The sequence below is a fragment of the Nesoenas mayeri genome, assembly GCF_963082525.1.
Source record: "Nesoenas mayeri genome assembly, chromosome: 21".
Taxonomy (NCBI): Eukaryota; Metazoa; Chordata; class Aves; order Columbiformes; family Columbidae; genus Nesoenas; species Nesoenas mayeri.
The window spans coordinates 5629399-5655824 of record NC_137571.1 but is presented as its reverse complement, the minus strand read 5'-3'; the positions used below and the strand labels follow the sequence as shown (position 1 = coordinate 5655824).

The following is a 26426-nucleotide window of genomic DNA, read 5'->3' as shown; positions in this document are numbered from 1 at the left end:
GAGCTGCCGGTGGCGCCGTGGCCAGAGGAACCCACGGGGAACACGGAACACCGAGCGGAGATGGGAATCCTCCTCTTCCCAACCAGCTAAACACAGCACAAAACCATAGTGAGTTTGTGGGGGCAAACGTGGCTTCTCGCTGTTGGCTTTGGCAAGAGCTCCAGGCGGCACCGTCGCCTCGTCCCGGCTGCTCGCGAGGGCTCAACGCCTTCCGCAGCAACAAAGCGCCGGACGGAGCTCCCACATCATTATTGCAGGAGGAATCCTTACTGTAGCTAAACTTGCTATGTAAAAAAATCAAACTTACCGCAGCACACGAAAAGCTGCAGGGGAACCAGAATTAAACCCACAGTGTTAAAGGGAAGCGGAAGGAGGAGAAACGAGCGCACGACCAGAACGAAAGGAAATATTCTTCATAACGGTGAACCTGCGAACAGGCGGTTGAGATTCGATTTAGCGGCCCATCAATCACACCGGCGGTGTCAGAGCTCAGGGCTGCTGGGGACGCTCTCAGCAGAGGGCACTCAAGCCCCAGAAATCTGCATTCTCCAGCCCCCCTGTATTTACTCTCTGGTATTTTCGGAGCCGACTTCAGCACATGAATCTTGGTAATGTGAGCACTGGGCCTCATAACTCACATTGATTGTGGTTATATTACACCTGATGCATATAAATCTAAACAAAATGCATGTGGATGTAGCTAATTCAAATGAACTGGTTTAGATACCATTAAAAAAAATGAGAGAAGCCTCTTTTTCTTCATTAGCATAGAAAAACGCCACAGCTATAGAAATGCTTACATCTCCTTCTGCAGGTTCATGCTTCTGCTGCTGCTCTGAAGCATGAATCTTATTTGAAAAGGTCCTTTGTCAATTGGCATTTTTCCCTAGATATTAATATTTTAAATACTATTTCCACTTTTGCAAGCGGCTCCTTTTCATACTCAAAAATAAAGTCTTATAGTCTAGAACATCAATAAATATACAAATATAGCTGTATTTGTAGGTGAGGAAACTGAGATTTTTATGTATATAAAAAACATAAAATGTACTGAGTATCAGGGTCTTATCTGGGTAATAAATGAACTCTAAATACCACATGTACCCACTGTAAAAAAGGCAGCATGAAAACCCAACATATCCAAACACCCTCGTAACAAACGAGGAATAGCCAAATGACTTATTCCAAAGGGCACGCCACATTCCTGAGTTACAAATACAGCAGAGCACATGCACTAATTGATACGCTACGGCGTGACGAATTACCACATTAAAGCCATTTTCACAGCGGTTGTGAACTGGGCAAACACCTCCCATTTTGAACACGGCTGTGACAAGTCGCAGAACGCCGAGCCCTCGTGCTGCCTTCGCCTGTCCTTCAGCACCCAACAGCCACCGGTGCCCAAAGACGGTCCTATCTCACCCAATACAGACTCATCCGTGTCTCAGGGAAAGGCTGCCTGCCCGGACACTGGCACGGACAGACAGACAGACGGCACGTGGAGCTGGGCAGCACTTACCTTGGTCCCACAAAGTGCTCTGTTCATCCTGCAGATGCATTTTCTTTTCTTCCATCCATTTTGTCTTTGCTGTAATCGGCCGCAGCTGGGGACACTTGGGCCCAACCTGCAGGTCACTGCTCACAGGTGTGGAGCCCGGGCAGGGCACCCGCAGCGGTGGGGAAAAACAACCTAAGGCAACCATGGAGCAACATTGAAGAGCAGCTTCCAAATGATCCCTCTTTTTCATGAGGACATGGGGCAGGCCTGGGGTGCCCTTAGAGAGCAGAGCCAAGGGACTGGGCTGGGGACAGCGCACAGGAAGGGACGCAGAGCCGCGAGTTTTGCTGCACAGCTCGATTGCTGCGGCAGGAAAGGCCACGGCAGCCCCGAGCAACCCCCGGGCACAGCGCGCACCCCTGCCCGGGCACACCGCGCTTGCTTTGCCATCCAGCTTCAGGTAAACCATCGTCCTGCCCTCCTGAGCAGCACAGGCTTCTTCCTCTGACCTACAAACCCGCTGTGCGCTATTCATGACCTCCAAGAACCCATCAGATCCCAACCAAATAAGAAATAATCTATTTGTGTTGGTAGGATCCAGAGGCTGAAACCTGGTGCCAGCAAAAAGGCAAGAAGCAACATCCTGACACTAATGAACCAACAGAATATATCATCCTGGCTACATTTTAATTTAAATAGTCCACAAAATCTCAACCTCTTATCCCAAGTTACTGAAAATCAAACCCACTTCTCTACATGCTGGAGTCTGCAAAGAGTAAAGAACAGACACACAAGAAAGAGCCCTTTCTAGCCTTTCCCTCCCAATAGGTTTGTGGGGCTTTTTTATCTCCAGGTGCAAAGACTCACCAGGTTGTGACATTTAATCTTATAACAAGTTCACAGAAACAGCCGTCCTTCATTTAAGCAATAAGTAAAGAAAAATTCTTCCGTGCCCTTTTGCTAAATCTCATGCTTTTCGGTGTCAGGAGGGATAAAAATATCCTTAACATGAGAGACCCTTTTCCGTAAGTGTCCTTGACACGGGTAAGATTTCCCGCTGGACGCGGGGCCGTCTGCCCACATCGAACAGAACAGACCCCGGGGAGCGCATTTCTAAACGGCGCTCTGAAGATGCTGCGTGCCTGCGTCTCCTGGCCTGACTCTTAGGAAGGAGGGAGAAGAAGCCTCCTCCACCACGGCATGATGCTGAGAGCCCAGGCTGTGCTCAGGGGCACCTTCCCATCACTCCACACGAGCTAAACCGCGGCCCCTATCACCCGGGGGGCTTCGGGAATAGTTACACCAGCATCTGCAGTAGGGGCTGGTGCTGCCGTGGGCGTGCAGATCCCCAGAGGCTCCCCCAGCTTCTCCTCACCATTCCGTGATGCTGACAGCTGGCAGACACCCTGGCCAATCCCCCCGCTGCCACGGGCACGCAGGGAACCCCCGGCCCCGCGGGTCTGCCTCACTGCGGCAGCCGCTGCGCCCGCTCTCTGCTGTCACACGCAACACCCAGGAACTTTCCTTCGGGTTTTAGAGCGATAACGATTCGCGTATGTTCCCTCTGCCAGTTCACAGAGTCAGGCGAACGGAGGCTGCTCCGAGTCGCTCGAGCGCAGGACAGCGATCGGCTTTTCTCCCAGCGCTGAGCACGCCGAGCTCGCTGCTGGGGAAAGCGGCGGACAAGGAAAATTAAAGGGATGGACAGATATGGAATAATAGTATGTTTGTAAGAAAATTAAAGATTTGCTCTTCAGATGTTCCAGGCGATGTAGTTAGCAGACAGCTGGCAAATGGGAGCGATTGGAAATGATGGAATAGATCAAATTATTTAAATGAGAAAAAATAAATTCACCCCAGCCTAGCCCAGCAAGTTGACAAAGCAGCTACTTATCTGCTGCATGTGCAGCCCTTTGTCTCTGTCACCGCGGTCATTAAACTCCCGGCTGTGCAGCCCAGGCTTGGCGCGCGCTCGGTACCGCCAACTCCAGCGGCCCCGACCCCCGGTACCGGCCCCACCCCCGGTACCCCGGCCCGAGCGATGCCGCCCCGCCTCGCCCGGAGCCCGATGGAGGGGCTGTCGGGAACACAGGGGACATAGAGGACACCGGGTACCCCGGGATCCGCGGGACGGGGGGGGGGCTGTCGGGGCAGAGGGACCCCCGCGGCTGCCGGAGCCCCCGCGCCGCCGCTTCCCGGCCGCCTCCTGCCCCGCGCCCCGGGGGAGCGGGCGGGCACAGCGCGTCGGTGCCGGTGTGTGTCGGGGGTGTGTGTCGGTGTGTCAGCGTGTGTCGGTGTGTGTCAGTGTGTGAGGGTGTGTGAGGGTGTGCGGGCTCCACTCCGGGCTTTGCGCGAGCCGCGCGCATCAGCGGTAGGAGGGGACAGAGCCGCTCCTGCGGGCGCACCGGCACCGCTCCGCAGGTGCCGCCCGACCGGCACCGGCACCGCACGGCCCGGCGCGGCTCGGCTCGGCGTGGCACGGATCGGCTCGGCTCGGCACGCGGGACGGGCCGGCGCGGCCGCACTAAGATGTGCCATGAGCGGTCCGGCCTCGGCGCCGACCGGCCGCTCCGCCTGAGCCCCGGGCAGCAGCCGCCCGCTCCCCCGCTGCCCCTGGGGCCGTAGGGCCCGCGCCCTCCCCAACGATGCCCCATCTCTGGCCGGCTCTCCGCGGCGTGCTCTGGGAATACTGGGCAGCGCTCCTGGTCGGCGGCTTCTGGGGCCAGTGCTCGCACGGGATGCCGCATGTCATCCGGATAGGTAAGGCCGCCCGGCCCCGCGGGGCAAGGTCGGGGCGCGGTGCCGGGGCGGGGGATGCGCTGCCCGGAGACGGGAAGGACGGTGCCCGCGGGCGCGGAGCGGGGCCGGGCGCGGTGCGGAGCTGTGTCCCGCGGCGGAGCGGTGCCGCGTCCCGGTGCGGAGCTGTGTCCCGGCACGGAGCGGTGCCGTGCCGCTGCCACGGGGGTAGCGCGCCCGGTGCGAGCAGCCGCCCTGGGCACGGTGCAATGAGGGTGCCGGGCACAGTGCAAAGCGAAGAGGGGGTGCTGAGCCTCCGGAGAGGGGGGATGCCGTGCTCTTGAAGATGGAGGGTGCTCTGCCCCTGGAGAGGGGGATGCTGTACCCCCGGAGACAGGAGATGTTGTGCCTCCGGAGAGAGGAGATGCTGTACCCCTGGACAGGGGGATGCTCTGCCCCTGGAGAGGGAGATGCTGTGCCCGCGGAGAGGGGAGATGCTGTACCCCTGTTTAGGGGGATGCTGTACCCCTGGAGAGGGGATGCTGCGCCCCTGGAGAGGGGGGTGCCAAGCCCCAAGCTGGAAGGACTGCGGTGCCCGGTGCGAGTCGGGCTGCTCTGCCCCTGGAGAAGGGGATGATCTGCCCCCGGAGTGGGGGCTGCGGTGCCCGGTGCATAGCGGTGCAAGGAGAGGTGCTGAGCCTGCTGCAATAGGGTGCTGTGCAGGGGGCTCAGTGCCCAGGCCAGCCATGCCCAGCAGCAGGGAGAGGCAGCCGGGGGCCGTGGCACCGAGCCCTGCAGCCCGGAGGATGCCCGCGGGCTGGTTATGCTGCAGCCGCTGCTAAGGGCCAGGCGTGTTCGTTAAATTGCGGAGGTTGTGGGGAAAATTAATTTTTAATAATGTTACATAAAGTAATTGCACAGATAACAGCTTGAGAAAGAGTCTACAATCCTTCTTTTTCTAATTAAACAAGATACTTGTTTTAAGTGTGTCAGTGAGAGAATGGTGCTGGTTTCCTGTTACATCCCATGTACTTTGCCACCGGTACACATTCCCAGGGATTTGCTGTCTGCCCAGTAAAAATTCTAAGGAGAGGTTTACTTGTGTTTTCAAGAACTGGATTCTAACCCAGAGAAAGTACTGAAAACAGAATAGATTTGTGAATATTTTGAAATGGGAAAAAAAGGGTTTTATTTATCCCAGTGCAATTGCGCAGCAGCAATGGGAAAGGCAGTACGGGGAAAACGCTGCTCCGGAGGGGCCGCTGCGTTCTCAAAGAGAAACACCGGCACCTCCAGAACAGTTTTGAGCGACTGTGCGGCCCAGAGCGTCTCACGGCCGATTCCTGCAGGGTGAACATCTGCTCTCCGCCTGACTCCTGTGGCCGGGCTCTCCAGGCAGCCGTGGTTCTGTGCGTGTTGCAGTGCCAGAAATGCTGGTGGAAAAGGTTAATGGACCCACCGCTGGGGCCTGGGCCCTGGCGGCTGCTGAACTTTTGCTAGAGCCAAGCTGCTTGGTATGCTCAGCCACAGCCCCGAGCAGCTGGAAATGTTTTGCGCCACAGAAACCCCCTCCCAGGAAAGCTCCGGGTGCTGCTGCCAGCAGGGAGGAGGTGTCCCCGCTGTCCCCCCCCGTCCGTCACAGCCTGTCCCTGGCGAGAGCTCCGCAGTGCCGCGGCAGCGCTTCTCCTCCCAACGGGTCCCAGGGCACAGATCTCCATTGGGAAGACTGGCGGTGTGCTGGGGGGGTTCTGCGGCAGTTGGAGTGTCCCCGGGGGGGTCCTGCTGCAGATGGGGTGTCCCCAGGGGGGACCTACCCTGGCAGCTCCACCTGCTTTGGTGTAGCAGCAGCGGGCCCGATCCTGTGTGGGCTGCTGTGGTGGGCACTGGTGGGGTCCGGGTCCCCAGACACAGCCCAGCTTGGGGGCGCCATCCCAGCCAGGAGCATCCCCGCGGGTGCGTGGATGTCGAGCCCCACGCCCAGCGCCTCCCTGGTGCTGCACCCGGGTTTTCTAGACGCAGAAGGTGGGAGCGCTGCTGCGCCTTCCGCAGAACGGCCTTGCTTTAATTGCTGAGAAACACCCCGACGTTCAGCACCTGGTTCAGCCTTTTTCTTTGTCAGTAAAATAAGAAACCTCAAGATCAGAAAAAGGCTTTAAATGGGGCTGCAGGGAGACGGGTGTTTCCCTTCGCTCTCTGCTAAAGCTGGCGTCATTTTGTCCTCTTTTTTTTCAACCCGCTGGAAAATTGCAGCTTTTACCCCCTGCATTAATTTGTGCAAAGCTGCCCTGGCTTTCAAGTGATTCTTTTAATTATTAGGTTATGCCAAGAAGTGCAGAACACTTAAATAAGTATTGTTTTAGAAATGAAAATCAAGCCAGAGAGAAAACAGGCAACTTCTCAAAGCTCTCTTCTTTTCCTATGAAGCTGACTACTAAAATAAATACAGGGGGAGATATCTAAGAAAGGGAAGGAAAAGCCAAAAGCGCTCTTTCTCCCCTGAGTAAAATATAAATATTTAATCTACACATCTAAACATAATCCACACATATACAGGTACAAAGAATATCTCTGCCTTATTGCTGCATTTTTCTTTATTAAGTAGGAGTTTGCATCTGAAGCTTTTTCAACAGCTGTTGGATTATTATGCAATCTGTTAAATATTTGAAAATGCTCTATCAGAAAGATCTGCTGCAGGCTCAAGGTGCTCGATTCGGCCGCGAGCTTTGCTGCTACAAAGACAGATAAAGGTAGCGGTGCAATGGAGTTACTCCGTGTTTACACCCCGTGTGATGCCGCCATGGGATCGCTGAGGTTACACCTGTTAGTAAGCGCTGCACCGAGCAGCTTGGTATTCCCAGAACCATGCCCCTCATACAGAAAAAGCAGCAAGATGATTAAGCTCCCATTGAAAGCCTATTTCTCTAACCTTTCTCCTAGATTAATGAGCAGTAGCAGCACGTTTTCCAGCAACAGGCGAGAGCCTGATGCCATTTTGTGGAGCCCGGTGGCGCCGGCGCTGCCAAAGCCAGGGCTGACCGGGACCAGCGCGTGCTGCTCCGCAGCACACCGGTCTCCATCGCCGCGCTTTGCTGAAGCACCATCAGACACGACTCGGAGTGATTACTTTGATGGATGATGTGTTAGCGAGATGTACGTGCCGATCAGATGGATGCCAACGGTTTGAGATTAATAAGGAATTGTAAAAAATAGACCACGGGCGCCGTCAATCTACTCCCAGCCCTTGCGTTCGTTCATTAGTGGGTTTGTTTGTATTCAGGTGCTGCTGAGGAGATGACGCCAAAACCGCGGCCCCGCTGCCGTCGCCCCCTTGGGCAGCGCTGCTTGGGGGGCAGAGCAGCAGGGGGGTGTCTGTCCCCAGTGCTGGGGGTGACAGGAGGGTCCCACGCACCCAGGTTCCCCCAAACTGGGCTGCACGCTCACCTCGTCCCTCCCTTGTGCCAGGGGTACTTTCAGCTCATGTTCTACCTTTCATAGGAATCATCTTCACCTCTACATTCTTGCTTTTATTCTGGTTTGTGGTTTGGTTTTGTTTTGGTCGTTTTTTTTTTAATAAGGTTATATTCCCGCTGATATTTGTGGCAATAATTATACTTCAAGCACGTCTGACAGTCGCAGTCTTGTATCACTGAGGTGGTGTGAGCAGGATCGGGCCCCAGCTAAGCCTTTAAACAAATAGCCCTGCATGGAGGAATCCATGGGATTGTATTTCTTCTAGTCTCTTTCTAAGCCGTGTTTGCCTAGAGAAGGGGTCAGGGCATCGATCGTTCGTATGATTTGCAAGTAACACAGAAAAGACAATCAAATTGGATTGGAGTCTGTTTGGAAAAAAAATCATTGATTATTTTATATAAATAAGCAGAAAACAAATTCTGTGGGTAATTCTCCTCCTGTGTGTGATTGCCTTTTCTGAGGCTTATTATGCCTGTCTGGGATTTTGTTTTGAAATCACCTTCCCACACTCTGCAAAGCAAGTGTTATTTTTAAAAACAAAGGCACGAGCAGGTTTCGCAGGCTGGGGGGACAGGGCTGCATGCGGGGAGGGAACCTCACAACGGCAGCGCCGGGGGCTCCTGGCACCGCCAGCCTGGTGACGGGTTTGGCGCTGGACGGCAGTGGGGGGAGAGGGGCCACTGGGGGAGTGACCCCCCGGCAGCCCCCAGTGCCCCCAGTACTCCTGGTGCCCCTGGTGCTCCCGGTGCCCCCAGTGCCCCCAGTGCTCCCAGTGCTCCCGGTGCCCCCAGTGCCCCCAGTGCCCCCAGTGCCCTCAGCGCTCCGGGTGCTCCCAGTGCCCCCGGTGCTCCTGGTGCCCCCAGCACCCCCAGTGTGCGGTACCAGCAGCAGAGCTGGGCCGCCCGGGTGAACCTGCATTGGCTCCAATGCCACCTCATCTAGGGGTGCAAGACGAGAATGCCCCGCACTCCCGGGGCCAGCAGGATCCCCCTCTCTGCATTTCCACTGGTGCAACACAGCGGTACGTTTGGGTTTGTTGTGTTTTCCCTGTTCCTAACCCCCTCTGTTGCCTTTGTGGCTTCTCCTGCCTTTCTGTGGGTATTTCTGTGGGCAGGCACCCATTGCTCAAGCATTTAACAGCTGATAAAGTTATTTCAGGTCATGAGATGCTTTGTGTGTCAGATAACGTGTTCTAGTAATTTCAGCAGGATATAAGGGTGGCAGTGTAAATTGTTTGGTGGTAAATTAATTCTGAATACATTTGAATAACAATGTTACCTCTTTATCGCAGAATAGTCTAATTATTTGATCTTGGCATCCTCTTGAGAACTTCATACAGGAAATCAAGATCAAACCACAGAGCAGAAGAAAAGCAGACCCTCATTCATCTCGGGGGCACGAGCGCCGCCAAAACAGACAGACCTGCTTGGTGCTGGTGGCCTCAGAGAGGGGACGTCCCCTGATGGGCAGCAGCACACCCACCCCCGGGGTTAAAGGCAGCGGATTCTGCCAGTGGGGAAGGAGCTGGTGTGGACTATGTGTGCAGGGACAGACAGACGGCTCTGCCTGCGCTAGGACACGGTGACGAGCTGCTCTGTGTGCAGGGACAGACAGACAGCTCTGCCTGTGCTAGGACACGGTGACGAGCCGCTCTGTGTGCAGGGACAGACAGATGGCTCTACCTGCACTGGGGACACAGTGACAAACTGCTCTGTGTGCAGGGACAGACAGACAGCCCTGCCTGCACTGGGGACACGGTGATGAGTCGCTCTGTGTGCAGGGACAGACAGACAGCTCTGCCTGCGCTACGACACGGTGATGAGCTGCCTGCTCTTGCTGCGCCGCCACCTCGGGCTTTGCCACCAGAAGCTGCAAACCCACTGCCATCGCTTCATTCACCTCCGGATGGTTTTGTCGAAGCAACTAAACAGAGGTGGATATTATGGAAAGGTTTCATAAAGCCTCCACACCGCAGCCACGCACAGAGCAGCGCTGTAAGTAACTCAGCCTCCAGCAAAGCCGGGTCTCTCCCGTCCCGCTCCACGAAGCGCTGCCCTGGCGCAGACGGGCAGTGTTAGTCCATCAGCGCTCTCACGCGAACTGCAGCGTTCCCGTGCGTGCCGTGGGACGCCGGCCGGAGCAGCAGCTCGGCAGAGGGCACTGCTCCGCTCCACGGCCGCGCGGCGCCGCTCCCCGCAGCCTCCAGCTCTGCCAGAACAGCCGCGACGCTGGAGTCTCTCATGGCGACACAATATCAAAGAAAACCCGACACTGCACAGTCTGTTTGTAGCAAGCGTTAAGCCTTGTAATCCAATGTATTGCGTTTCTGTGCAATCTCCATTCCCTCATTTTGGCTAGAGGTTTAATGTGATGGTGTCTAGACTCCTTTTTTTCTTTGCATACTTAGAAGACAGGCTGGTGGAAGTCTCTGGGTAAGGCAGATAACGAGTTGAAAGCACCACAACTCAACAGGCAAGGGAGGGAAGAGGGAAATGATGGAGAGGAGCTGAGGGCTGAACGGGAGGATAAAACCTGCGCTGTGGCGACGTTGCCAAAGGGAACTGACGTGAAGTGAGAGGAGCCGCTCGTCTTAAAGCTGTGAGACCTGAGCTTCTGGGGCTGCAGATGTTTGCAGTGACCTCGGGGGATCCCGACGCTCCACCCGTGAATTCCAGGGGCTCCGGTGCCCCTTAGAGAGTCCAGCTTGTGCCTGAACGCACAAACAGGGATGTGACTGCTCCGGAATTGCTGGGAGGGAAGACAATCGGGAAAATGTCGGTTGGGTTGCAAACACCGCTGGGGAGAGCTGTGGGGTACCCGGGTGCCAGAGGCAACCCCCAGTGCCACACAGCAACCCCCAGTCTGCAGTGGCTTAGGGAGTAGGGCTGTGGTTTCCAGCTGTGTTTTGCAGCTGGGGTCTGCAGCTGTGATTTGCAGCTGTGGTTTCCAGCTGTGGTATGCAGCTGTGGTTTCCAGCTGTGGTATGCAGCTGGGGTCTGCAGCTGTGGTTTGCAGCTGGCATCTGCTCCTCCCACCTGTGCCCTTTGGATTTACCCCAACAGAAACTGATGCAGCAATGACACATCCACCTGGAAGAAAAGCCTGCAGGCTGTGTGGTTTCTCCCAAAGTACAGCCTGCCCTTTTGCTCCAGCCCCACTAAGCCTGAAGAGTACACCAAAATACTGTGTATTTGCACCTCAGATTAGGAGTTTAGTCTGTGTAGTTACTGAGTCAGAGAAACATCCCTGTCCAGGGAAGTTTTTAAGCAGACAAATAAAGCAGCTAATATCAAAAGAACAAAACAAAGACAAATTCTTCAATTTGGACTTTGCACTTTGCTCATCCCTCCGGAAACCGGGCACCCAGAGATCCCCCCTAAGGGGCACCCGCACTCACAGGTACTACAGCACTAAGCACATTACAAAGGCTTTTGAGACAGATTGATTTCAATTAGCCTTCTATCCTTGACACCTGCAAGCCGCCGCTTCGGAAGCGTTTGCTAGTGCCACTGCAGCAGGTCGGGTTGTGACGGCTGCTCACGTGTCCAATAAGGACCTGGAAGAGGCCACTGGATACTCATTAGCGCATAATGACATTTGATTGCTGCAGCACGTCCTTTGTTCAACCTGGGGACTGGGAGGTGACCAGAGCAGCTCTTTGAACTCACCAGCGCCCAGGTGAACAGGAACATAAACTGTTCTTAAAATAACAGCTGGTGCTGGAAAACCCGAATTCAATTAAAGATGTGGACGAGTGTGGTGGAACCAGCGCTGGCTGTGGGCGACTTTCCCCCGCTTTAATGAATAGATGGCTGTCATCTCTTACTTATCTCCCAGGATGAAGCAGTAAATAAAATCTGGTATAACCCACAAATTTAGCTGAGTTACGCCTGTCTATCGGGACTGAAGCGTTAGACTCGCTGGTTAGTTTTGCAGTGATTCCAAGCGCTCAGAGGAAGTCCCAGCAGTGATTTTCAATTCCTGCCCAGGCACTGGCCAGGGGTTCCATTCTGCAGCACTTCTGTGTTAGAAATGTGGCTGGTTTTGTTACCAATGCAGCAAACGGTTAATAGAGAACCTGAGAACGGGTTTTGGCAGGAAGGGCAGAGCGGGGTTTAACCTGGAGCTGCACACGCAGCACTGGCCTCTAAGTCACCAGAGAAGAACAAGGCATGTGTCTGAACCACCGCGGCGTCTGGAGCCTGAAACAAAGATGGCTGTTGCACCACTGGCTAAATAAAAGGTTTTCTGCAAGCGAAGAGGTGCTGCTCGGTCTGAATCGCTCTGATTCATGCCTCGCTGGAGGGGAATTATTAATCTGTCATATCCTGCACAAGGGTGGCTGGTAGATATTTTCGAGTAAAAATCAGAGCAGATCAAGACCGTTCCCTAATGGTTTCTATAGCCATTTGCATTATTCTATACACGAAGTTCTGCCAGTGTGCCAGGGCTGCACATCAGCGGACACATCCAGACCCCATCAGCAGGGTCTGCATGCTCTGTGCTGGACAATGACAGACAAAGCAACCATGATGAGCTCAGCACCCACTACGCTCTCCTCGCCGTCTCTGCCTCCTGCACAGCGCAGTTCCTTGAGCAAGAAGGCGGTTTGCAGAGCATTCCCGTACCAGCCTCCTGGGGCAGCGTCAGACCCGCGGGACACGCAGTAAATAACATATGGCAGCAGCTTCAGTCGCTGCCAACACCTGGTTTGGAGCAGTCGCTGTGTTCGTGTTGAGAGTCATAGCAACATTATGGCACCAGGATGTGACCTGGAGACTTTCAGAACTAACTCAGCTCGGCAATATCATAGTCGTAACTTGCAGGAATATTTGTATTCTTTCCTCTGGATTCCTACTGCAGAAGTTTATCACAGGCCGTTTCAAATGCTCTTCCCCAGAGAAAGCATCCAGCCATTCGATATTTCCATTCTAAAGCATGTCTGTTAGCTCCGTTTTCGCTGTTATTTATTAATACTGCTATAAGGCATTTCAATGACACGCTTTGCCCAAGTTCTTTAAAAGCCTCTGACTTATCTAGTTCTGCTCCTCTCCTTGGGAAGCAGAAGTTCAGCTCGCTACCCAGAAAGAAACAGGAGACAAAGCCAGGCCCAGAAAACCCACTGGCCCGACCTGCCGAGGGACACAGAGGTGGATGGTTTCTCGCAGTCCTCGATATTCCATTTGTCATTTCCATTTTCCTTTGTTCTCCTTTCTTGCTCCGATCCCCGGGATGTTCTCACTCCCCCGCACACCCCGTCGCTTGGGTGTCTGTGAGCCTGGTGCTGCCGGGCAGGGCCCTCCCTCAGTGCGCCCCCGATGCCGCTGCTCCCTGTCCCCATCCCCATCCCCATCCCCATCCTCATCCCTGTCCCTGTCCCTGTCCCTGTCCCTGTCCCTGTCCCTGTCCTCATCCCTGTCCCTGTCCTTATCCTTATCTTTATCCCTGTCCCCATCCCTGTCCCTAGTCCTGTCCCTATCTCTGTCCCTGTCCCCATCCCTGTCCCCATTCATGTCCTTGTCCTTGTCCCCATCTTTGTCCCTGTCCCCATCCTCATTCTTGTCCCTGTCCCTGTCCCCATCCTTGTCCCTGTCCCCATCCCTGTCCCTGTCTCCGTCCCCATCCTTGTCCCTGTCCCTGTTCCCATCCCTGTCCCTGTCCCCATCCCTGGGCGGGCTGGATTCACCTTCGTCCGCAGTCCTGGAGCAGCCGTGCAGGACGGTCCCTGCCCCTCAGTCCCCCCGCACACAGAACACGGGCTGTTGTTCCTTCACAGCACCATTAACCTCGAAAGTAGGAGCTGCTTCTTTGCCTATGTGAGACAGATTTATAATATTTCCTCTTCTTTAACACTGGATTCTTAGCGCAGACAGTAATTTATTGAATAATCAATTTCCTTATCTATGTAATACATTGAGGTGATCCATCAACGTCAGATAATCAATCCAGCTTGGGATTTTAAGTGTGTAAGAGTGTATGTGTGTGTACTTGTATATATATTTTCATCCTGTATCATTGTCAGGCCAAATAACGTCTCCCTTTCCGTGCTGCTTTCTCAGTGACTTTTGTTTATGGTGTATAAAAGAAAACTACGACATTATATTACACCTTGTAAGTTTTACGGTACTTGAGAGGTTTATGCGGTATGAATGTAAAGGGCAATGCAATAATGCAAAGGGCAGTGAGACATTTTTAAGCGCAGAAGGATCCGCACGGAGCTGCAGAGATAAATCTGGGTGGATAATCATCCCACCGTGTCTCTGCTGTTTATGAGAGAAGTCGACATTCACTGCAAATCATGCTTCAGGTCACTCTTGCCCTGCTCCCTGGCTCTGCTTTGTGTTACAGGCTGTTTAAATGGTTCTAAATGGCCTTTGGGACACGGGCCCCAAGGGCTGATGTAGAGAATTAACCGTGGGAAGAACTAACAGGAGTCCAAAGTACCAAATATGGAGCTTATAGGTAGTTCAGGTGAGGAAGAAGAGCTGAGTCCAAAGTCTGAGCTGGGCAGAAACTGCCCGAGAACAGGGCTGGACCTGCAGCAAGTGACTGTCCCTCAAAGACACAACCTCCGGCGCACCACGCGTCTGTCGGACATCTCTGACACCCGAGCAGTGAGTCCTCAAGCGTGAATATTCAGAATCTAGCATCTGTAATTAGCAGCAGAACTGGAGACAAAACGTCATTACTTTTTGAGGTCAAGATAAGTTTTATACATAGGTCACCGCTCCATGTGCTTCATTCAAAATCCAATTTGTTTTGTGGGCTTTCGGATGGCGGAAACGCTGATTATTATGCTATCTCCACATGCCCAGTACTTTCTGTTGCAGGAAAAGATTTCTCCCTTAATTACTTTCAGTTCTAAGTGTCTGGCAGCGAGACAGGGCTCTCCTGACTTGAACGGCTCATCAGGAGCTGAAAACTTAACTGGAGACGGGAAGTCTGGAGATGGGGCAGAGCCAGGGCAGCAGCAGCTCATGTCCCCTCATGGCGATGTCACCCACGCCACAAGGAGCTCCTAAACCCACCCTTTGGGAGAGAAGAAGCCACAGGGAACCCCCCAAGCCCTTGTCCCTGTCCCCTGCACCCCAGTTCTGCGGCGGAGCTCCCGCAGCTCCGGATGCCATCACTAGGCAATTTCTTTTGCAGTCATGCTATTACCATTTGAAGCTGAAACAGGGACCTGTAAAAAGGAGGTTCTTGGTTTAAATTTCTGCTCTATAAAATCTTAAAGATCTGTTCTTCCTTTATAGGGAAAGAAAACCATTTTCTTCCTCATTTTATGCACTTTTCTCCTTACGGATTTTTATTTCTGCAAGATCGGGTTTTGTCATCTTTACTTAGAGGAAATTCAGAATGAGTCCTTGGACGTTTCGCTCCAGGGTGATATCCAGGCTCGGCTCGTAATATTTGAATGGAAACAAGATCTTTAGTTTCTTTCCCTGTTCGTGTACATCATGGGGAAGGGTTGCCCAGAAAGCCTGGGACACGATCTTAGATAAGCCAGGAACACTTTTTAAAACGTAGATTTGTCTTTGCACAGATTATCAGCTTGACTTAAGATTAAAGTTATAAATAAAAGTGTTGAATATCAACAATCCCGGGCTTTTCCAGCAGCTACCGCCAGTCCCGGGGCTTCAATAGACAAGACCGACTTTGTACACGTGCCCATCTATTTATACACCGATCAGCAGAAAGACAGCTATATCCATATTTACTTAATGTTCTCACACATTAATGCGTGGTGTTTTTTTGAGGAAAAACATGAAATATTTTGTCTGCAGTGTCACTTTATGCATTAAGTGTGGCAATTTCAGGCACTGGATCCCTTTCCTCTAATTAGAGGGAGAGCAACGGCACACTAACGAACGAAACCTCACTTGCGTATCCTTATCTTTACATTATCAATCCGCATTTAGTTTTAGTACTTTGGACTTAACTTTCACTCTCTTTCCTTCTCGCTTACTCCAAGGATCCCCCACACAACAACGCAACCACACGGACCAGCCACGAGCCACCCCAGGGTCCCATCGCGGTCAGGTTAACCTGGAATATGTCACCATGAGCCACCCCAGGGTCCCATCGTGGTCAGGTTAACCTGGCATATGTCACCATGAGCCACCCCAGGGTCCCATCGTAGTCAGGTTAACCTGGCATATGTCACCATGAGCCACCCCAGGGTCCCACCGAGGTCAGGTTAACATGGCAGATATGACCACGAGCCACCCCAGGGTCCCCATCGTGGTCAGGTTAACATGGCAGATGTGACCACGAGCCACGCCAGGGTCCCCATTGTGGTCAGGTCACCCCAGTAGATGCCACCTGCCCCATCGTTGTGTCCAAGCCATCACCCCCATCCCAGCCCCTTTCTGGGGATGCTGAACCCCGCTCCTCATCCGCTGGCCTCACAAGTGCAGGGAAGAAAGCAGCACAGTTCAAATCTTGAGCAAGCTGTGTTCCTGGCTTCCCAAAGAAGCTGCAAGGTGCCACCAGCCCGGGTGACAGCGCTGGGGACAGCGGCTGACAACCCAGCAACCACCCTGACCCCGCTCGCTTGAGCTCACGCAGGAGATTCTCCCCCAACCTGGTGACCGTCTATATTTAGTCCTGGCCCAGGAGTCTGATCTATATCTTTTGACTGCATTATTAAGGTCATTCTTCGTGGTTACGTGACTCCTTGTGCTTTGTGAGTGTTTGTGAGGAAACCTATTTCTCTATGAATTATGAAAGTTTATGCCAACGGGACTGTAATTCGTAAATTGTTATGACAGCAGCATTTTGAAAGGAAACACAGAGAAACCAGGGTAATAAAACTTGCCATTAAGGGAGTGAACTTGTGAGTCCTGGAAAGAATTCTTGTCCAAGGATTATATATGATCATCACACACCAAAATGTGTTTTTGCATTTTTATTGCTAGCAAATTACTTGTAAACCCACTAGGGAGCTAATGATTTTTCCTCTGTGGCCATGCCGCTTCACTTTGGTTTTTTTATATACACGTTTTTGTGACCAGTTAAGCCATTGGTTTTGATTTATAACAACAATAATTATTTCTAAACAGCCTGGGTGTTAGAGGGTTAACCAGCCCTGGATTCCCGCTGACAGAAACTCCCTGCCCGTGATGGATTTCAAAGGGAGGGCGGCTGGTGGAGCCTGGGCAGGTTTTCCTCGGCACCGCTGACCAGCTCGAATGGGGAGCGCGGATTATTAGTGTTCCTCAGCAGCTCCTCGTTCATTTGACAGTGCACCTGCTTGAAGATTCCTCACTTTTTGGCTTCTTCATTAGTGTCACCTGTTCAGTAGTGCAGAGTAATGGGAGTGACTCCAGAAAGGAGCGTTTGGATTCAGATTCCATTGCTGCCCTTGTCCCTGTTTCCATTCCTGTTCCCATTCCTGTCCTTGTCCCTGTCCCCAACCCTGTCCTCATTCCTGTCTGGTTCCCGCCCCTGTCCCTGTCGCTGTTCCTGTCCCTGTCCAGTCCCTGTCCCCATTCCTGTCCCTGTCCTTGTTTCTGTCCCTGTCCCTGTCCAGCTCCTGTCCCTGTCCCCATCCCTGTCCCTGTCCCTGTCTCCATCCCTGTCCCCTGTCCCCATCCCGGTCCCTGTCCCCATCCCAGTCTCTGTCCCCATCCCGGTCCCTGCTTGCACCCTCCCCAGGAGCCTCCTCTCCACGTTCTCTCCTCCGAGCGTCGCTCGGTGCCGTGGGCGCCGGTTCCCGAACAGCGGCCGCTTACTCAATTACCCCTCGGAGACGCTGATAATTCATTGTAAGAACGACGGCTGCGGAGAGCAGCGGGAAGTGCAAGATCAGCCTTAATATGAAGGTTAAGTGAGTCCTAAATTATTCACTGCCATGGTTACCGGGGTGATTACACCTCGCTCCTGATGTGCCGTCTTAGAAAGACCCTCCTGGCACAAGCCCGGTCACAGCGTGGGGACAGGCCACCTATTGTCCCTCCCGGAGCCCGTCACCCCCATCTGGGATTCCCTGCGCACAAGCAGCAAAGGGACAGAAACGTTCGGTAGATTGTGGGACATCTGTATGTTCATTACCAACGTCCGTGACAAAAAAGCATCACACAACTAACCGCACTTTTGATCGTAATAAAGCCATTTGTTAGAGCCACAATTCCTTTAGAGATTTTCAAAGCCTTATTTTTAGAGAAGTATTTTTTGATCTTTCGTTAGCTCCTGTTCTCTGCCACAGACTCCCCGTGTGGCTTTGAACAAATGACTTTGCTCTTCTGTGCCTTAATGCTGTGCTTGTAAAATGAGGCTGAGCGCTGTCCCCGCTCCTCGGGGCCGCTGCAATGTGAGGGCTGCAGGACTGCGGCGTGTGGATGGAAACAGCCCACGCTGCTGCACCGAGGCTGAGCAAATAGGTATGAACAGCCACAAACCCGCTTAACTGGTGAAATAGAGAGATTACAACCCAGGGCTCTCTGACTGGAGTCGTTCTGAAATACACGAGTATCCTAAATATGCTTAACTGCTTACTTAATGTAGATTTTAAAAGTTATTTATTGAAATTTAACAACTGTTTACTCAATATAGGACTGTAAAGCCTTAAAAACATACTCTTAATAACCCCGTGGTATTTAACTAATGTACAATAGCGTGTGCTATTACATCCCAATTAAACCCCTATTTGAGACACTTAATTAAAAAGGAGGCTATAATAAGCTCCTGATCATTTGGCTCCCCAGCCAGATCCATACGACGAAGGATTCTGCGCGAGTCGGTGCCAAAGGCAGCGGAGCAGCCGCCGGTCGCGGAGGGTGCGGCGGGGCTGGGAGGAGGAGGAGGGACCGGAGGAGGGATGAAGGTGCTGGAATGTGCTGGAAGGTCCCTCCCCGTCCAGACACTTCATTGCCGGGGTCAGGGGAGCTCAGGGGCTGCGGGGAAGGACAAAGGACACGGACACGTTGTGCTGCTGGACGCTGGAGCTCCCAGGGCTGCTCCAGCCGAGGGTCCTGGGCAGGAGCAGCAGCGGGTACCAGTAGCTCCGGGTTTATCGCAGCCACGGGAACGCCGCGGCCGTTCCTCTGCAGGACACACCACCAGCTTCACGGCCCCTCTGGGCCACGAGTCCTGGTGCGAAGGAGCAGCCTCCAAGCTGCCCTGAGGCCACGATATCTGCAGCGATGGGGAACGACACGCGGCGGGACGCAGACACGATGCACACACAGAGATTTGTTCTGGAGAGAAGCGCAGAGCCTGGCAGAGCAGAGAGCTGAGCTGGGCTGGCTTCGTCATTCTCCATTGACCATTTATAGGATTTACAGATGCAAATCCTGGACTAAGATGTTACATAAGATGTTTTTCCAATAATTGTTATTAAAAACACACCACACTCACATTATGTTTGTTTCAGTTATGTTCTCACTCATTCACAGCCCAGGCCCAAGGACATTCACACATCCCATGCACTCGGGGGTGGTTATTCGGCCCGAGATACCATTCTTACAAGTCCAGGCTATCACTCTATACAACTATGAGAAACATACTTAAACACAATCTGTCCAAGGCCCTTTATATTTTGCTATGATCTAATTACATTAATATTATGTCTTTGATCGCCCAGATGGCCATGTTAGTATTGACCTTCCTTTATCATCCAGGTGGCTGGAACCGCACATCTTGCTTTCCTGTAGATATGGTGAGGGGTTTTGGGAACGCGGGCGGCTCCGAGCGGCTCTGCCCTGCTCTCTTCTGCCGTCGGGAGTCGTGACACTGGCAAACAGTGACACTGGCAAACAGTGACATGGCTGTGTCATTATCCAGCCCGTGCCAGGCTGCAGGAGCCCTCGGGACACCCGTCTGATGACAGCTGCTCGCCATCCAGCCGAGACCTTCTCCCTGCATCTCTTGAAAGACAATAATAATCCAAGCTCCCTTTAATTCGAGCATGTTTGAAATAGGAAGTGACAATAGCTTTGTGCTGGCTCCACAGCATGATGTGATGGTAATTTGTATAAGTGATTTTTTTTTGCTTTTAATTATCAACGTGAGATTCAAAACTGAGGAATACGGGGACCTCACGAGGCATGAAGTTTGTTTGTTTTATTCAGGTGCTTAAATATAGCTCTTAATTGCACAAAAATAAAAGGCAGGAGAAGAGATTGGCATCCAGGAGCCTCAGGTCAGGCCGCAGCTCTGACAGAGACCCTGGGCAAAATACTTGGGGAAAATACTGTTCCCATTTGGATCTGGTGGAGGGGATGCAAGAAACAGCAAATGAGAGCAAATGAGAGCAAAATGAGAGCAAATGAGAGCAAAATGAGAGCAAATGAGAGTGACTGCTCCGCGGGCAGCGCGGCACCTCTGCTCCCCAGGCCACCGGCCGGGTCCCCACAGTGTCACCGCAGAGCAAAGCAAATGGATTTACAGCCACGGTGTCATTTCCCCAAGCGAGAATTGATGCCCTCGCTTCCTTTTGGAGGCAGATAAAATAAGTACAGAGAGATGTGGGATGTGGCAGCTCTCTGGGTTTTGCAGAGGATTTCCAGGCAAGCCGCGGTTTATGAGCAGCCCATTAACACAGTGCACACCGCGTGTCATAAAAAACCCCATTTTCCCCGTTTTGGCTCTACAGTTGTGTTTCATTTGCAGTCTAAACTCCTGAGAGGCTCAGCGGAGGTTCTGGCAGGGAATGGTCCCTGTCCCGGGTGCGGTGACCAAGGCGGCCGCATCCCAGCAATGGGGCTGGGTGATGCGGGAGCAAGATCTGGGGAACTGCCCGTCCCAGGGGGGTCTGTGCTCCGGGGACCTGGGTCAGGGCAGAACAGAACAGAACAGAACAGACGCTTCCGAGGGAGAGGGAGATGTGAACATCCCCTCCCTTTTTGTTGTTGTTGTCCCAGCTCCTTTAAAATAATGTTTAGACTTCACGTATTGCTAATTACATACACTGGTGCTGTGTGGTATTTCACGCCAGCCACTGATGGATGCTCTATAATCTTACATAAAAGAGAGCACGTTTGTTTTGTAGGGCTAACTGCACACAGTCTGTTATTGTGTAATGCTGAATGCTTTGAGGATTGGTGCCTTTCAGCGTTGAGCATAAAAGCCAGGCCTCCCCGGCAATAACCTTCATTAATCAGGCTTCCCTAGGCTGCGAGCGCCGGGGACCACGACGTCTTCTTTGTGCATCACTTTGAAAACCTCCTACCGATCTGCCGGTCTTTCCTTTTTCTTTATTTGGTTTAAATGGGAAAATACCCTCCCAGAACAACCACCCTCATTCGAGTTGGGGCTCCACGCGTTTTCTTAGACTACCAGGCAGCTTAAAGCGGGGGAGGGAAAAGCAGCTGCAACTCGAACTTCACTTAAAGAGGATCCAGCTTCTTTTGTTTTTCACAAGAGCCGTTGAGTGTTTGGAGCTTTACAAAATACGGCAGCTTATTCAGGCTGCTAAAACATAGATTTAGGTGTTTCGAGGGCTTTCGAGAGATGGAGAAGCAGGAGTGAAGGTCACGGCGAGCTCTGCCAAACTGCCGCCAACTCCTGCACGAACCCAACCCTGGTGCTTCGGCTCACGGTTTCCGAGCTGTCTGGTTGGCAGATACATCCCAAACCCGCCGCTCCTCCGCACGGACGAAAATCACGACAACCAACATCAGGCGGTGTCTGAGCGACTCCAAAAGTTGCTGGGAACAGCGACACAATCAATGTAATTTCAGCTTTAATTGCTAAATGTTGCTGTAGAAAGAACAGTCGCCTTCCTACTCTGGGTCTCCGCAGTTGCTCCCCCAGGTTTCAAGACGCAGTGAAAGTTTTTGGGTTGTTTTTTTCGCACCGTACGTTTCAAATGCTTCATTGTCAAACTGGTTAAAAGCCCTTATTTATAAAATGTGTGCGTCTCTTTCAGCTTAACTGAAAAGGCATTAAAATAACTGCAGCTGTGGAAAGAATAATTACAGCGAGATTTTGTCAAGGACTCTCTTGTCTGATGTTGCCATCTGTGACATGGTGAATGCAAAGATCATTTTAAACATAGGCTGTTAATGGAGAGAATAATTTGAGAGCTTTAGATATTTATGGTAAATTATTTAACTTTATCGTTGGGTTTTATGGCCTCGATATTCCATATAGTGAGGATCTCTGCGTTTTGTGTTGTTCTGCACTTTGTGACGACAAGTACACTGCAGTAAAAGCAGCACCTCACATGTTTCAAGGAGACATCATATTAATCAGATTATTTTCATGCTCTTCAATATCATCCTTGATGCCTTATAAGAAACCTTTAGAGAAAGATCTTGTTATCGCCCAGGTGTTAACAGTCAGTCCTTCAAGCATGGGCAGTGACGGGGCCTGTAAACACCACATTTTCGCATTAATTTCCTCCCGTCTCTTAGAATATTGTTTTTGAGACTCCCACTAAGAGGACATTGCTGCATTATTTCCTTCAACAACCCCCTAACCGCCAAATTAAGAACAGACTGTCGCACTGGAAATGAGTAATTGGCTGCCGGAGCCAGGGGAAGAGGAGACTTGGCTTCACTGACAGTCGCTGCTCTGTGAACGGGGCTCGCGCTGGAGCGGAGTCGAGTGCGCTCGTTAATCAAATTAGGGCAGGAGTGGCCGTGGGGCCAGTCCCTGAACCTCCAGCTCCCGCCGCCCGTCCCGCAGCTCCAGGCTGAGCAACCTTCTCCTAGGAGGTGTCTCCAGGAGGACACTGAGTTTGGACGGGGGTTTCCTGGTACAGAGCCAAGTCCTTGCAGCATGTTCCTTTCCATAAAAAAGCCCCAAAAGCTTTTAACGGGCGGGCTGGGGGCTGGTTCTGCTGACGGAGGACGAGTTCGCTCCTCCTGGAAACGGAACGTGGCTCCATCTGACAAGCGTCTCGCAGCACGTGCGTCCCTGTCCCTCCGCGCTCCCGCGGCGTCGCCACGAGCCGCGCACACCCGCGACGGCCCGGCGGGACCATTCCGTCGGACGTGAACTTTTCAGCGGAATGGAGATCATCGCTCTGACAGCTGCAGGCCGCGGCTCCGCTGCAGCCCTTGGCAGCCACCTTGGGAGCGTGCAAAATGTAAATGGGAAGGGACAAGAATCCGCCCGTTTGTTCTTACTGAAGAGCCTCTTCCCACCCAGCCTGCCCTCTGCCTCCTGCGGCTCTGCAGCTGCTCAACATCTGGATCTCTTTCTGGCTCGCTAATGGGCTCTGGCTGTGCTAACGAGGAGACGGCACCGCAGCCAGGGGCACGGCCGCTGGGCTCATAGCGCTCCCTGTACAGCAACACTTGCCTACGAGAGGCGGGTGGACCTGGAAACCCCCCAAGAGCTAAGATGCTGCAGGCGGTGGGCAGGGGAAGGTCAGCAGCACCGGCCGTGGCACCAACCCCACCAGGCACCCAGCCCCAGTGCAGCTAACGGGGCAAACCCAGTCTCTGGGGACTTACTACAAGGGGAACTAAGCTGGGAGCAAACATGTGGGTGATGGACTGGCAGGGGAGAAGCCAGGTAACATTAATCTCCACGGCAGCCCCGGTGCGATGCTGTTTGCCCTCAGCCGTTTGGGTGCACAGGAGCCCTCGGGCAGGAGCCTCTGCCACGTTTGGCTTATTCTTCCACATGGCAGCACCTAAAATGAGGCAGCCAGCTCCATCCCTGCAGCACCTGAGCCCCTCGCTTTACAGAAGCCAACCTGCAAATGTTTGAGAGCACCTGAAGAAATATTTACAGAGCAGCGTTTGCAAACCCCTGGAAGGCTGGCACTGCCAGGTGCTCCTTTGTTTGAAGGAAAAGTGAGTTTGTGTACGCAGGTGGTTTACACCGTTTAGTTAATTTGGGTAATCTGTTTGTCACCGGTAACTTGCATCACAACAAAGCAGCTCTCGGCCAGCCCCTCCTCGCTTTGCACAAGATACCGGCGGCTCTTTGTGACACGATGCTTCTCAAAGGGCTTATAGGAAAAGTCTTTCTCTAGAGATCACAGCCAGGTGGTCCACAGGTCCCTCTGAGCACAGGGTCCCTTTGTCCATACGTTTCCTTTCTCCTTACATAAAGGTGCAGACGGCCGGTCCCTGGAGGCAGCCACGCAAAGTTTCGAGGGCACGTGTGAGTCTGGGTGTGCATGTGAGTGCACACTTGTCCGGGAAAGAAGCAAGAAGTAGCAAAACCAGACTTAGTGCTGGCTTTAGTGCTGATTTTTCAGCAATTTTTCAGCTCAGTAAACCACAGTGTGAAGGTGTATAGATAGATTTTTGCACATGTAGCAGCCAATGTGTATCTCATGGTTACAAAGCTCCTTCACTAAGGTCCTTGGACCTGAAGAATGGAGCCTCAGAAGAAGCTTTTGCTCTCCTAGCCACGCTGGGGCTGCTGGCACGGGCACGGAAGACACTTAATAATTTAAGATACCTTCTTTGAATGTGACTTTGCAGCTGAAAATAAGGGGAAACAGGGTAGCAAGACAGCTCTCGAACACACATCGAAACGCTGCCTGGCCAAAGTGCCGGCTTTGCACTAAATCCACCTAAAACGGACCCAGTGCTACCTCCAGGTCCCAGACCCCACGGCAGCAACACTCGGGCTCGCTGGCCCAGTTACAAACAGAACCAGGCAGGAAAGACCCCGCGCTTGCTCGGAAGCTGCAGGTCCTCTTGGCTTCTTGGTTTCTCCTCCTCTAGCTATCAGAGCTGTTAACTCAAATTAACATTCCTAATGCCAAATCTATTGGAACATGCCTTCCAGACCCACAGACATTTCTGTTATGGCCAAGATTAATCACAAGGGATAATTAGAGTATTAAATGAAATAATTATAACATTATGACTCTAATAACCAAATTCATGGATATTAGCTTCTGAGAAAAGACAAATACAGCAACGAGAGACGTTTTGACGGGTGCCTCTGGCTGCATTGCTTTTTCTTTGCATTTTTCCATTAAAAATGCCCAAATATCTGCCACAGCGAGACAACTCGCCCTAAAGCGAGGGGGCAAAGCATCTTCTGAGCCACAGCGGCCGGTCCAGCAAAGGGACAGCCTCGCGGCCAATACGTGTTTTGCACTGCTAATGTACGCACGGTCCCTCACCAATGCTCTCTAGAGGAATAAATGAGTTCAGGAAAGCATTATGCAATGGCAAACGTTCAAAAATACCGAGTACGTACATGTCCGTCAGCACACAGAGCGGCGTCCTGCAGCCGTGGGTCTGCACAGGGCGCTGCCAGGACAGCGAACGCCGGCACCGGCCGTGGTTCTGCACGCACACGCAGCGCGTTAAACGCACAACAAGATTTCACATACCAAGCAGCTCCTTCTTTTCACCAAGGAATATTAATTCTGGATAATAAATTGGGATTTTTATCATATCATTCCTCTGCGATTCGTAGTTCCTGTGATCTGTGGAAGGGATCATCTCGGTGTGAACTGTTACTGTGCTGTACTCCATGTACAACCTCGTAGCTCCAATTGCAGTCTATAGGTACCAGCCTAAGTTGTACTATCCCTCTGTGTGTATGTGCCGCTCTGGAGGCCGCTGCATGGAGAATATATCACACCACTTCAATTTCCAAATTCCTCCACAGGATTAAATGATTAGAATTCTTTTGCATAGTTCCGACAAAGCAGTCAAAATCCAGTTGCAAATGCTATGTTGTTTATCGATAGCTCCATAATACAGGCGAGGTGGGTTGCCAGACAGCTGCATTTCCTGGCATTTAAAAAGAATTCACTGTAATGTATTGTAATGCATTAGCATAATAATTGGTAAGCATTCGCAGATGAATAGTTTACTGACTGATAGATTTTGTACAGAAACTGTGAAGGTTACATGGAGGGTGAAAACATTTCACTGTGTCAATGAACATACTTAATTTTTCTAGAAGTGCTATTTAAATTGTGCGGTGCTGGGACATTAGCATAACAAAGCCATAACGCACCCGTTTGTGCCGGACCGGGGAGCGCGGCCCCGCGGGGGCTTCGCCAGCAGACCCCCAGGAGATGGGCTGGAGACCCCGGACCTGCTGCTGCTGGGGACACGTTGCTGCTGGGGACACATTACTGATGGGGACACATTGCTGATGGGGACACGTTGCTGATGGGGACATATTACTGATGGGGACACGTTGCTGGTGGGGACACGTTGCTAGTGGGGACACATCTGAGCTCCTGGGGACAGGGATCCGCTGATGGACACACCGTCACCTCCCATCGGGATGTCCTGGCAAGGCTTGAATTCACTTCCCACTCTTCTCTGGGTCCTCTGAGTGCTTCGGCATTAACAGACATCACCTGGGGCCCCGTGAGAAACGCACCACGGCTCTGAATTATTTACACCCCCCGGTTTCTGCCTCAGTCTTGTCTTCCCATCGTTTTGCAGCAGACTGTCAGGATGACAACTTCGCAATTAACTTAGAGACAACCAAAAAGCTCATCGGAAGGGACAGAGCTGAATCTTTTGGACAGACGGTTTTGGAAAAGTCAGATTTTTGCTTGCCGTTATAGATATTAACTCCATTCTCATTCGGAATAAGTTGGGGCGAACAGATGTGAGGAGGAATGAACTATTCCAGCACACAAAGCTTTGGTCTCCACTGTCCCCACAGGGTTGATCAGACACACATGGCTTTGCCTGCTGGGGGATCCCAGACTGTTCTACCACTGTTACCGTTCACTGTTCTACCACAGTTACCATTCATTGTTCTACCACTGTCATCGTTCATTGTTCTACCACAGTTACCATTCATTGTTCTACCACAGTTACCATTCATG

At 52.3% G+C, this 26426-nt stretch overlaps 1 protein-coding gene across 1 annotated transcript in view; it reads left to right on the top strand.

Moving 5' to 3' along the window:
- Positions 1–4143: 4143 nt before the first annotated feature.
- GRIK3 (glutamate ionotropic receptor kainate type subunit 3) overlaps positions 4144–26426 on the top strand; it is a gene marked incomplete at both ends in the record, with an annotated part of 82373 nt that continues 60090 nt past the window's right edge. The window contains one exon of the mRNA XM_080357478.1: positions 4144–4258. Coding sequence (XP_080213604.1) covers positions 4144–4258 — 115 coding nt within the window. The remainder of the gene's footprint in view (positions 4259–26426) is intronic.